The 13,447-nt window shown below is 51.4% G+C and overlaps 1 protein-coding gene across 1 annotated transcript in view; it reads left to right on the forward strand.

Annotated features, from left to right (window-relative positions):
• Positions 1-13,447, forward strand: part of USP35 (ubiquitin specific peptidase 35) — a 44,552-nt gene that overhangs the window by 1,303 nt on the left and 29,802 nt on the right. Inside the window, exons 2-6 of the mRNA XM_074372733.1 lie at positions 4,337-5,019; positions 6,192-6,324; positions 7,865-7,994; positions 8,438-8,539; positions 10,122-10,280. Coding sequence (XP_074228834.1) covers positions 4,347-5,019; positions 6,192-6,324; positions 7,865-7,994; positions 8,438-8,539; positions 10,122-10,280 — 1,197 coding nt within the window. The 5' untranslated portion in view covers positions 4,337-4,346. The remainder of the gene's footprint in view (positions 1-4,336; positions 5,020-6,191; positions 6,325-7,864; positions 7,995-8,437; positions 8,540-10,121; positions 10,281-13,447) is intronic.

Raw genomic sequence — 13,447 nt, forward strand, 5'->3', positions numbered from 1 at the left:
AGCTCTAGCACCCAGGGGAGTCAAAGGAGGGAGACTGGGTATGAGGGTTAGGGAGGAGAGGAAATGCACTCTTCAACTCTTAGATGCTATGCTGGGGCTTGGAGGGTCTGCTGTGCTCTGGGGTATGGAGAAATTGAGAGTAGCCTTCTTGAAGTCCCCTACCCTGTCGCATGAGATTCTGTGAACTTTTGACCTGAGGGTTAACCAGGAACAGGTTTTTTTGTTTGTTTTTTGTTTTCTTTTTGGTTGTTTGAGTCATTTCTAGAATGGCTAAAGCCTCACTCAAGCCTATCCAGTGACTTCTGTAAAGATTTTCTTGCCTGATGTTTAAGATTCTCAGGGTTATGGATATGCAAGACCAGATCTGGGCAGATGACGGCAGTGACAGGACCAAGGGTTAGGCCAGTTGCTGGAAGGTGCTTTTTTCATCATATCCTTGGTTTTATCTCATCTTGCTGTCACATGTCTCTTGGTCACTTGGCACTCCTTCACCTCTGTGCTTGGTCCTGTGCTGGGCATAGACAGGGGAATTAGACCTACTTCCAGCCAAAGGAGATGCTGGCCTGGTGGGGGAGATAGACAAAATCCAGTTACACCGCTGAGGGATGAGAGAAGTGAAGAGGGCCTTGGGAAGCCAGAGCCCAGAGACTTTGAGTCACAGGGTGATTTGGAAAGGCTTCCCAGAGGAGGGGGCATGTGACCTGGGCATTGAAGGATGAGTCAGAATTTGCCAGGAGAGGAGAGGGAGAAGCCCTTTCCCAGCAGAGTGGACATCACCAAAGTGTCGAGCAGGAAAAAGCCCACTACCCAAATTCCTGTAGATTTACCACGGAACAGAGTTTGTCAAGTTTATCTCCAACCCCACCTCATATCAGCTCAGTGTCATAGAAAGGACTTGAATGTCAGGCTCAGGAGTTTGGACCTTATCCTGAACGGGCCGGGGACCCTTGAGGGATCTGAGCAGGGGCAGGGCAGGATGGAGTTTATTGTCTAAGGAGGTTAATCTAACAATATTTGCAGGGTGGGTGGGAGAGACCAGGGAGGGGGTGAGGCAGGGCATCGGAGTTGCGCGCACATATGCACACACACACACACACTGGGTGCTTTGGGGGTGATGGAGATGAGCCAGGCTCTACCAATACACATTGGGAATGTGGAGGATCATTCAAGAGGGACAGATAAAGGGATCTGGGCCTTCTAGGGGAGGGATCATGACTTTCCTGTGTGCTTACTGTGTGCCCTGGAGCAGGCTGGGTGTTGCTGGGACTCCCAGGCAGTCCTGTCAGCAGTGAGAGATACAAGCCAAGGATGTGGGGAGGAGCTGCAGCACTGGCTGGGAAAGGCTAAGGGGTGGGCAGGTATTCATCTCCCATTTTGGGGTTTGGGGTGGAAAAGCACCAACCTTGATGGCTGTGGCCACAGTAGGGGGTAGTGGCTGGACTAGATTTGAAATCTGGACTCTACTCCTGCAGGACACCTGCCTCAATGGAGGATGGATTGAGGGAGGGAAAGAGGAGATTGGTTAGGAGGTACTGCACTAGTTCAGGCAAGAGGTCAAGAGGAGGTGATTTTGAGTGAGGCTGGAGCTCAGAGGAGACTCAGTGGAAATGCTGAGTTGGCAGTGAGGGCTAATGGATACAATTCCTAGTAGAATAAGCTAAATCAGGAGTGTCTCCTCAGCTCCTTCTGTGACACTGTCTTTCTCTCTCAGTGCCAGATGTCCCAAGAATAGACTCATGGCCAGCCCTCATCTTTTTTATACCTTATCGCAACCTCATCAGTGGTAAGCCCAAATGGTCCCTATTTTCCAGTGAGAAGGTTGAGGCAGGAACTCATCCAAGGTCACCTGGTGATTCTGAAGCAGAGAACCTGGGTCTCAAGCGTTTAATGCAGGCTCTTCTGAGGGAGGACGTGGCTGCTGTTTGCTGATGCATTTGCTGTGGGGCAGCTGTCTCTTGGGTCAGAGCCAGTGTCGATAGGCCATATCCTCGTCCAGAGTCTAGAAGGAAGGATAATCCACCCTCCCCCGAGGACTGCTGGCAGTCTGCTTCTGCCTCCCTAAGAGAGGCTAAGTTCAGGTTCTAATCCCACCCTGCCAAGGCTGTGTCTTTCTCCTTTGTTGATACTTGGCTTCTCCATCTGTGCCATAGGAAAAGCAGGCATTGTTCTGCCTCCCTTTCGTGGCCTGGAATGGGTCAGGTGAGGTCCAGCCCTCTAAAAACCCCTTTGCATGAATGCATCCAAGATATTAGTGAGTGGGTTTGTTGGTGACCATGGTGACAGCTGGCCTCAGACTGCCCGCGTGGGAGTAAGGGCAGGTAGGCAGGGCTTGCTGGAGTGGTCAGGCCACAGGCTGCACAGAGGCTGCAGGGCTGGCCTCGGAGATCAGAGCCCTCATAAAATGACTCTACTGACCGAGCTCCCAGCTGCCAGGCAAAACCACCTGATGTGGGCGGTAACGGGTAGAATGATGGGAATTGGCAGTGTCTGATCCCTCACTTTTAAGTGGTTCAACCTGATATCATTTATCCCCATTTTACAGAAAAGAGGCTCAAGTGACTGGCATGGGAGATACCAGCCACAGAGAAATAAGCCTGATCCCTGCCCCAAGGAGCTAACAATCTGGTGAGAGAGAGATAAGCAAATGAGCCCATTGCATTGTAACACATGCAGTAATGGAGGTTTGGTCTCCAGGACAGAGAAGGGAAGGGCTTCACAGAGCCTGGTGCATAGTTGGGGTCCCACAGTATCTGTGGTTTTGAATAAAAGTTTCTGGCCCATCACCTGGGAAATTTCTGGCTTGTCTTCACACCTACCCTAGGTCTCAAGAATAGAGTAGTTTTTACTGAGCCAATAAGTTTAATTAAACACCTAATGTATGCTGAGCCTTATATCAAGTCTTGCCTAGAGTGGGATTATTCAAATAAACAAAGAAATGGTCTGGCCTTTTAGGAGCTGAGAGTTGGATATTAAGAGAGCAGTTTGAACCTATGGGAACCAGGATGAGAATCAGGTGTCAAAGAGGGTCAGTTTGGGGTAAAACCTTCCAGGAAACAGCCCAAATGGAGTGGAAGGGCAGAGGGAAGACTATTATGGCTCAGAGGAATAAGGTAGCAGTAACTCACACTGTACTCTGCATTTGCTCATTCAACAAATGCCTACTATGTGCCAGGTACTGTATAAGGTGCAGGGGATAAAGTGGTAAATGAAACCCGACATGGTTCCTGCCCTAAGGAACTAATATAGTATAGTGGAGGAGGATGACCCCAATCAAGTAATCATGGTAAGTGCTATAAAGGAGGACAGGATGTCCTGAGATTGTTAACAGAGGCATTTGATCCAGACAGAGAGGTATGGCAAACCTTCCTTGAGGAAGAAGTTGGCAGAGATCTGTGGGGTGAGCCAAGCAAGGAAGGGAGGGAAGAACAAGTACAGAAGCCCAGTAGCAGGGAGAACATAGTGTGAGTCAAGAGTGAGGGGCTGGTGTGGGCTGAGGCTAGGGAGGCAGACAGGGCCTGCATGTGCAGGGCTGAGCACAGAGATGAGATGCTCTGCCTTAAAGATTTGGACCCATAAAACCTGGCCATGTGATCCCAGCGGCAATGGAAGAAGGGGCCACAGGTGGCTGTAGGAATCAAGATAAGGGATGAATTCATTAAGGTTCTCATTAAGGACAAGGGTTTTTAGGTGGGCTTCAAAGGAAAATAAGATTTTGCCTGATTGTATGAGTGTGTGGTGGTGGTGGAAGTCTTGGGAGACAGGATGCTTCAGGCAAAAGGCACAGTGTACATACACAAAGAGGTGGAATCTTAGAAAGGGGTAGGTCACTTGAGAAAGAGCAGGAAGTTGATTGGGGCAAAATGAAGTGTGCAAGGGATCTCAGAAAGCCCTGTAGGCCCTCCTTCCCTGAGGTGTGATTTGTGTGTGTGGCCAGCTCATTTCCCCATGGGACATGACTTGACCGAGACTCGGCAGCCGTTTCTAAACCCAGCTTTTTTACTTGCCTTGCCAAGAATGGATAGGGTCACCAGGAGGCCTGGGGAGAGAGGGGTAAAGGGGTAGCGGAGAGGGGAAGGCTCAGATGTTGCCTTTGTGAGCTGAAGGGCGCTCATCAGCAATAACTACAACCCACTGGGGCTTATTATATACCAGGCATTGTGCTTTACTTCATCATGATACAACCCAGTGAGGTAAGTATCCTTTCCCCGTTTCACAGATGGGGAACTGAGGCACAGAAAGGTTGAGTTTCTCGCCCCCCAAGTCTCAGCACACAGGGGATCACGTGGGGGATCGGACCTGTCCGGCAGAGTGTGACCCTGCTCCCCACCCCCCACAGCGCAGCTACTATGGACAAGATCCTGGAGGCGGTAGTGACGTCATCATACCCGGCGAGCGTGAAGCAAGGGCTGGTGCGCCGCGTGCTTGAGGCTGCGCGGCAGCCGCTGGAGAGGGAGCAGTGCCTGGCCCTGCTAGCACTGGGCACGCGTCTCTACGTGGGCGGTGCGGACGAGCTGCCGCGCCGTGTGGGCTGCCAGCTGCTGCATGTGGCCGGCCGCCACCACCCCGAAGTCTTCGCCGAGTTCTTCAGCGCACGACGCGTGCTGCGCCTGCTGCAGGGGGGCGCCGGGCCGCCGGGCGCCCGCGCGCTAGCCTGCGTACAGCTCGGCCTGCAACTGCTGCCCGAGGGGCCCGCGGCGGAGGAGGTGTTTGCGCTGATGCGGCGCGAGGTGCTGCGCACCGTGTGCGAGCGCCCGGGGCCGGCGGCCTGCGCGCAGGTGGCACGGCTGCTGGCGCGGCATCCTCGCTGCGTCCCCGACGGCCCGCACCGCCTGCTCTTCTGCCAGCAGCTGGTGCGCTGCCTCGGTCGCTTCCGTTGCCCCGCAGAGGGCGAGGAGGGTGCCGTGGAGTTCCTGGAGCAGGCCCAGCAGGTGAGCGGGCTTCTGGCGCAACTGTGGCGTGCTCAGCCCGCCGCCATCCTGCCCTGCCTCAAGGAGCTGTTCGCCGTTATCTCCTGCACAGGTGCGTGTGCTTTAGGGCCGGGGCGGGGACTGTGCGTGCGGAGTCTTATGGGTGGCGTGCCCGCGTGGTGGTTTAGCGCGTGCGTGCTACAGCACAGGTCCGGGAGTGCATTGTTCCTTTGTCTGGTTAGCAGGCCTCTCCTGAGCTCCTGCGGGGTTGGCGTGGGGGTGGGGGTGGTGGGGTGTCCTATCCTGTAGTGAATGCTGGGCGTGCACAGGTCCGGGAGTGCCTTGACCCTTTGTCTGGTTAGCAGGCCTCTCCTGAGCTCCTGCGGGGTTGGGGCTGGCGTGGTGGTGGTGGTGGTGGTGGTGAGGTGTCCTATCCTGTAGTGAATGCTGGGCGTGCAGGGAGGACCGGGCCCAGTTCAGTCTGGCCAGGAGGAGGACGAGGGGCCGAGTGAGACAACAGGAAGAGGAAGAGGAAGAGGGGGGGTCAGCATGTCTTTTGGGTCAGGTAGGCTTCGTAGAGGCGGTGACTTTTGAACCAGGCCTTGAGAGCTGGGCAGCACCAGGCAGCGTGGCAGGGTGCTCTGGGCGGATGGAGGGGAGGTCTGGAGGCGCGGTGGAGCCTGTACGTGTCAGATCTGAAGTGGCAGTCTTGGCCCTCCGTTGGCAACTGTGGAAATTGCGCTGTAGTTTAAATGACAAATAAAATCGGTGCCTTCTCTGATTATAGGGCTGTTCAGGGGAAAGCAAAGGGATGCACCTGGCAGGAGGAAGAAGTATAAGGACCTCGGTCTTTATACAATTGAACAACAAATTTTCATAACTAAATGTTTTTTTCTCACCTCTGAGCCTTTGTTTATTGGGTTTTACTTGGACTATCCTTCCTGCCCCCAGTTCACATAGCCTTCATACCTGTTTTTGCCAGATCCATTGTTACCCTACTCCTTTTAAAGGCCTTGCCCGTACATGCACAGTTGGGGGTCAGTTTTTGTTTTTTGTTTTTTTCTTTGCTCAGAATAGGGGCCCAAAGCAGTGCCAGTGAAAGTTTGTTGAGTGAATGAGCTAAATGAGATCAGAGGCTGGGATGCTGTAAGAGGTGAGGAGGTGGCTCCAATGTGCTCTTTGCAGAGGCACAGCCTAGTTCCTTGGCAGTGTGAAGGGCATGGGGTGATGGGAGAGGTGTGGGGCCCACTTCCCTGCTAAGCTCAGCCCAGCTCCCTGTTCCAGAGGAGGAGCCGCCGTCGAGTGCCCTGGCCAGTGTGGTCCAGCACCTCCCATTGGAGCTCATGGATGGTGTCGTCCGGAACCTCAGCAATGATGACAGTGTGACTGACTCCCAGATGCTGACTGCCATTAGCAGGTGGGCTGAGGGCCTAGTGGTGGTCGGGTCTTTGTCCCTCCCAGAAGCCCCTTCCACTGGGTGGGATTGTTGGGCTAGATTTATTGTCAGAGGGCCCAGCCCTCACACTTGTTCATCCATCCATCCTTGAGCCTTTCCTGTGCCTGGCCCAGGGCTGGATAGGGGGTACACAGAGAGCTTTGCCCTAGTGATGCTCTCAGGCTGGGTGACAAGTCAGTGAACTCTCTGAGCTTCGGTTTCCCCTCTGTAATAGCAGAGGTGGTATAAGAAGTGGTCAGGCTTCCATGGGGGTCATGTTAGCAGGTGAAAGTACTTCAAGAAGTGCTTTCTGAGATTGGCAAGTGTGACAAACAGAGTGAGTGCTTTTTAGCTCTTGCACATCCCCCACCTCATTTGAACATCATCACACCTGTGATCTAAGCACACCTGCCTGGCCAATGATCTCAGAATATGACGCCTCCCCTCCTGCCTGCAAGCCTCTGGCTCTGCAGACCCCGTCCACCTGGCATGCCTTCCCCTGCCATTCTTTCCATACCCGTGTGCAGATCCACTGTCTCCATTGGGTCTTCCTGGATTCCTTGTCTGTAGTGGGTAAGAGTTTGGGCTCTAGAGGTAAGCTGCCTGAGTTCAAAGCCTGGCTCTCCTACTTCTTGCCTGTATGACTCTGGGCAGGTTGCTCAACCCCTCTATGTCTCAGCTTCCTCCTCCATAGAATGTAGTATAATTGACCCCATCTTACAGGGTTGTTGTGAGGACTGAATGAGGTAAAAGGAGATAATACATGTAAGGTGGGTGCCTAGAACAGTGCCACGGTAGCTGTTATTACCATAATTAGTACTACTTTGATCTTTTATTGTTCTTTTTATAGCACAGTCTGTGTATAAAAATAACAATAATAGTGACTTTTTCCTGAGCACCTCCTGTGTGGCAGCTTCCTGCTCAGTGTGCACAGGCGTTATCTCGTGGGGGTCAGATGGGTTAACATGTAAGGCAGGTAGAGCAGTGCTTGGTGCAGAGTGAATAAGACATAAATGTTAGCTATTAGCTGTTAGCTATTGTGATCTCTTTTAATACATACAACAACCCTGTGAATTATTGTCCCTATTTTACAGAGGAAGAAACTGAGGCTAGAGAGAGTAAGTGACTTGCTCCAGGTCACAAGCAAGGGTTTGCTGGAGCCAGGGCTTCTGGCCTGGGGGCACTGCTCCCCCTGCCATTGGGCCCCACAGTCCAGGCAGAGGCAGCTGAAAGCCCTGTTCTGCCACTGCAGCCCAGTGTGTATAGGGGTGAGGTCTGGGGTGCTGAAAGGGCCTGGCTTCCCTCTTGCCAGTCTGGGAGCCCCCGTCTCTGCCAGGTGCCTGTACTGGGCTCATTTGCAGTTTCCAGAAGTGTCTTGTTCATCCCACGGATCCCAGGGCTGCCCTGTATGCAGGTGTGAGTCAGTGTGGGGTTTTAGGACATTAGGGCTGGTCCCTGGGCTGCCCCTTCCCAGGCATTTGGGCCTCCCTGGTCCTTGTGTCACTGTCACTCCCCTCACCAGGATGATCGACTGGGTGTCCTGGCCCCTGGGGAAGAACATTGACAAGTGGATCATTGCACTGCTGAAGGGCCTGGCCGCTGTTAAGAAGTTCAGCATCTTGATCGAGGTTTCACTCGCCAAAATTGAGAAGGTTGGTGGGCCCCTATCCTAGCCCTGGCTTCTGGCCTTTTCTGCTAGTCTCTTGCCAGAAGGCATTGGAGGTCTGGGAGGCAGAGCACTGGGGCTCCCACCCAAGCTCGCTGTGACCTGGGACAATTCACTGCCCCTCTCTGGGCCTCAGGTCTCCCCCATTCATTCCTTTGATTTGTCATTCAAGTGTATGTGTCTGTCACTTTTGGTCCGTCCGTCTGTCCGTCCGTCCATCCATCCATCCATCCATCCATCCATCCATCAGATACCAGCTATCTTGCTGTCCATTTCACCACCTGTCCATCCACCCAGGTCTGTGAGCATCTCTGTGTTTCTTCCATGTGGCTCTGCTACTTTAACTCTAGCTCCCTTTCAGGTCTGTGTCTGCACTTGGCCTCGGGCAGCCCAGGCCTTGGGGACTCCTGACCAAGGACTCTTTTCCAGGTTTTCTCCAAGCTTCTGTACCCCATTGTCCGGGGAGCCGCCTTGTCTGTCCTTAAGTACATGCTCCTGACCTTCCAGCACTCCCATGAGGCCTTCCACCTGGTAAGGGTCCCTGTATACTGCTTTGAGGGTGGGCAGCTCTGCATCCCCCACTAGTCTGGCTGGAGGCCAGACATGCTGTCTCTTTTGGGACTTGACGGATCTGGGCTTGAAGCCCAAGACCTACCTCCAAGTCCTGGATGTTAGGATGGAAGAGACTTGAGACTCCATTTTACAGATAGGAAACTGAGGCCAGAGAATGTGTGTGACCTCCCCACGAGCCCACAGTAGAGACGGGTCTGGAACGATAGTAGCTAAGATTCCTTGGGGGCCAGCTGTGTGGTAGGCACAGTGCTAAAGCCAGTGCATATGTTCATTCAGTTTACTTCTGAAACAGCCCCAAGAGGGAGGTTCTATCATTTTCTCCATTTTTCAGCTGAAGAAACTGCAGTTTAGGGAGGTTGGGTTGCTTGTCCCAGGCACGCAGCTGGTAGGTGGTACAGGGAAGATGCCAGCTGAGTTGGTCTAACTCCTGACCCAGTGTCCTTTCTGTACCCTGCTGTTCACCAGCACCAGAATGGCCTGACCTCAGCTCCCAGCCCTTTGTGTCATCTTAGGGGCCCTCCCTTGGGAAGAGCAGCCTGTAGCCCTGGGGAGCTGCCTGCCTTCCCCGGTGGATGTGGCCCTAGATTCTGCTGGCTCCTGGTCAGTGCAGAAGCTTCATGCTCTCTGATTTTTGCAGTGGGAAAAACACAGAACCAGGGATTAGCATATGTGGGGTTGAGTCCCAGCTCTGCCATTTACCCGATGTGGTGACTTTGGGCCGGGCATGTAGCTCTTAGAACCTGGGATGGGGGTTCAACCCCCAGGATAGGGGGACAGGATTAAAGGAGGTGACATTTCTCATTTCTCAAGAGCCTGCCATATACTAGGGACTTGACAAACATTTCTTTCTTTCCATCCTTCTTTTGGGCTTCCCTGCTCGCAGTTTGTATGGCCTGACTCTGTCCATCCCTGGGATGTTACGGCATCGCACCCCCATGGATTTGAAAGTTAACACTCAGTAGCACAGAGGAAAGAAATGGCCTTTGGGTTCAGACAGACCTGGCTCACACGCCAACTTCTCCTGTAACCCAAGGTGAAATCCTTGGCAAATTATATAACCTCTCTAACTAATTTTTTCATCTATAAGATGGGGGTAGTAATCGCCACATAATGTCACTGTGAGGATGAAATGCTTGACATGTAAATGTTTGCTGCCGCTCATGCTCTGTCAGGGCTGCCCACCAGCTGACCACATTGTGGCCCCAGCATCACTCCTGGGTGACAGAGTGGCCCTGGTCACTCAAGCCTTCAATCTGTTTAGGGAGGCCTGTTCCTGATACTTAATAGCTGGGGCTCAGGCTCTGGCCTCCCCTCAACCGTGAGGAGGGAATTATTTATACCATTAAACAGATGAAAAGACTGAGGCAAAGTATCCAAGGTTATGTGTCTTGTGAAGAGAGTCATCTCCCTTAGAGCCCCATGTAGGTCAGGTGGGCAGACCTCCCTGCTTCAGGGATCCGGGTGCCTTCAGCACTGACCACCATCCCCTGTCTCCTGTGGGTAAACTGGTGTTGAACCTCACCCTGCTCTGCTCTCACAGCTCCTCCCTCACATCCCCCCAATGGTGGCCTCTCTGGTCAAGGAGGACTCCAACTCGGGGACCAGCTGCCTGGAGCAGCTGGCAGAGCTGGTCCACTGCATGGTGTTCCGGTTCCCAGGCTTCCCAGACCTGTATGAACCCATCATGGAGGCCATCAAGGTGAGTAACAGTCCTTACTGCTTCTGTGACCCCCTCTGACGAGGGTGCTGGTTTGGGCCTTGCCTAAGGCCACACTCCAGGTTAGTGGCAGCCCCCACATCACTTGGTCCCTGGCTACTCCCAGTACCTCCTGGCCCATCCTGTGCTTCAGGCACACTGAGCCACCTGCTATTCCCCTAGAAGAGTCTCTCTCTCATGATGGACTGCTCTGAGCCTTTGCATATGCCTATCTCTCTCACTTAAACCCCTCTCTTGTTCTGCCTGGATAACTCCAACCCCAACTAAGGCTCCTTTAATGCTGTTATCAAGTGTTGCCTCCCTCAGGAAGCCCTCTTTCATAACTCTGGTAATTGAACCCACCCCTCTTCTTGGCTCCCCTGGCTGGGTCATGGGCCCCCTGAGCTCCCACAGCCCCCTGCATCCCTCTGTCACACATGGTTACTGTCTATGTGTCTGTCTCCTCTTAGCACTACAGAGCAGGGATTGTTTACAGTTGTTCACAAGACTTATGCCCTACTCTATGCCAGGCCCAATTGGGAACTGGAGACACAGGTGTGAGGCAGACCAAATCTCCTCCTTTGAGGAGCTCACAGCCTAGTGGGGTGACTGATGTGTTTACCTGTAACTCTGATCTAAACAGCTTATGAAATGCCTATGAAGGTCGGCCTGAGAGCAATGAAGAGGCAGAGGAGGAGGCTACAAGGAAGAAAGGGCTTCTGACCTGGGCTTGCTGGGTTACTAGGACAGTAACATTTGTAGATGTTTTTGTAGTGCCATATTCAGTGTTTTCTCGTACGTACTGTCTTCTGTTGCTCACTAGAAACTTGTGGAGCAAGTACTGGTGTCATTTCAATTTCACAGAGGAGGAAAATGAGACTTGGAGAGGTGTGGTGTCTTATGCAGAGTCACGGAGGTAGTGAGAGTCACAGCCAGGGCTGAACCCTTTCCCATTGCTTGATACAGAGGGCAGGTCCAGGTGTGAAAGATCTCCAGGTAGGCGATGGCTGTTTCACAGCCTCTGATCTGACTTCCATTTCTGTAGCACAGCAGATAGATAACCTGGGAAGTGTTCCACACCAAACACCTAGAAATGCTTGTTAAAATATAACAAACATCTTTTTAAGTACAAAGCTGAGCTTGCAGGGAAGTCAGGGAGAATCCCCAGGGGACAAAAAGGAAGAGAAAACCAAATTCCAGAATGGTAAGTGAGAGGTGATGCTCTTTTGCCTTGTGGGTAGGGAGGAAGGTTGGGTAAGACAGTGGCTTGAGCTGGTGGGGACAGGAGGAGAGGCTTAGGACCTGCTCCCAGGAGGGAGTTAGTACTAAGAGGGCCATGTAAACCAGGACCCAGGAAAGGCTTTACTGTTAGTAAAAGGGTGCTCTAGGAAGAATACACATGGTCCCAAATAGACATCAAGGAAACTTCTCTGGCATGGTCTGGGCTCTGGATTGGGGAAAAAAGACATTTATAATTATTGGCCTGCTCTCATGTGGGTTTAGGCATTCAAATTCTTATCTTCTGTGGGGTTGTGCTCAGATACTATCATTGAAAGTAATCATAAACTTGTAATACCCGAGGGTTGCCTAGTAGAAACAGAAATGAAACTTCTTGAAAGACGCAAAGATAAAGTTGTACTAAAGATGAGTTTATAATCCCCAAATTACAAAACATACAAGGGAACAGTCTATCATGTGTAGATTGTTGGTATCTAATTGGTAGATACGACAAAACCTCTGACATTTACTTAGATTTTCTAAAGTTTTCCAGCTTAACATAAAAGTTTTGTTTGTTTTTTAAATAGCGCTAACCTACAAAGGGGAAGCAGCTGCCTTGCTAGATCATGGGCTTCCTGGTACTGGAAATGGATGAGCAGTGGAGACAGGACTTAAATTTGTTGGAAGTGACTGTTACTGTGAGCTTCTCATGGGCGGGGACATGTCTTATTGATCCTTGTGTCTAATAAATGTCTGAGTGAATGAAGGTGACTGTAGTGTGAAGGATGATATCGTGGAGGTGTGAACAAAGAGGAGGGAGCGTGGCCTGCACAGGCACCGAGGGAAACCCACGCTGAGTGAGACCCAGGCTTTACACTCTAGGGGATGTGGTCTGCTCCAGAGAGAAGGTGAGTCTGCGAATCCCTGGACCACTAGGCATAGGGAGTTAGGCTCTATACAAAAGGTAAAGATAGTGTGGGGCTCCCACTTGTGGAGATTCTGGAAAACCCTCTGGAGAGGGGATATAGAATTTAGACCTTGAGGGATGGGGGCTGGCAGGAAGAGGCCCTCAGACAAGTCAAAGGGAAGGGCATGGGAGCGGGCACATGCATATCCAGTTGGGCTGTAACGCGTGGTGGATGGGTAGGGAGATCAGAAGGATCAGCAGTGCGGAGGGCTGTGTAAACTAGGCTGAGTGAGTGCTTAATCCAGCAGGTCTGGGCTTCTCAAAGGTTTCTTACGAATTACTTGACCTCAGGGAGGAGACTTACCCAAGCAGCCTGACAAAAGCCCAGAGTTTCTCTAAAAAAGCTCATTTTAAGTCAAAGATTCAAGTATTTACTTCATAAATATAAACACTTGTTTTAATGTAAACATTTTTCTTCCTTGAATGTTAGCAAATGTAGTTGTAGGAAGATTTCGTCCTGTGGCTTTGAGTAACCCTTGGTATGAGCCAGTTGGAGAGACAAGGCAGCAAAGTATTTGTAGGATTTTATTGTTTCTAAAATTCTTTCACATGTGAGTACATCCTTTGTATACAGGCTCTTTTAGAAATTGTGGAAAATTCTCTCTTAGGCCGTTGTATTGGGTTATGGCAGTTTCTCTGGGAGCCGTTGTATGTAAATTTCCAATAACATGAGGAACTTGAAAGTTATTTGGAAATTTTTGTTTTACTCTTCTAAGAGTACAAAATTTCCTTCTTTGGGAAAAATGGCATTTGATGTCTTTTCTCTTGTGTAGTAATTTTTGAATCGTGTGTGTGTGTGGTGATGGGGGGTGAGGGAGTAGGGGTTGGTTCTGTCAGTCTTTGTCCCTATTCATGTTGTGTGTGGGGTGGGGATTGAATAGGGGATAATAGGAAGAAAAGAAGGGACTAAGAAGATAGGAGCCCTTATCTTCTCATCTTGCCTCTGGCAGCTCCTATATTTTTTTAAATCATCTGTGATTTAAAT

This window comes from Camelus bactrianus, chromosome 10 (genome assembly GCF_048773025.1).
Source record: "Camelus bactrianus isolate YW-2024 breed Bactrian camel chromosome 10, ASM4877302v1, whole genome shotgun sequence".
Classification (NCBI taxonomy): Eukaryota; Metazoa; Chordata; class Mammalia; order Artiodactyla; family Camelidae; genus Camelus; species Camelus bactrianus.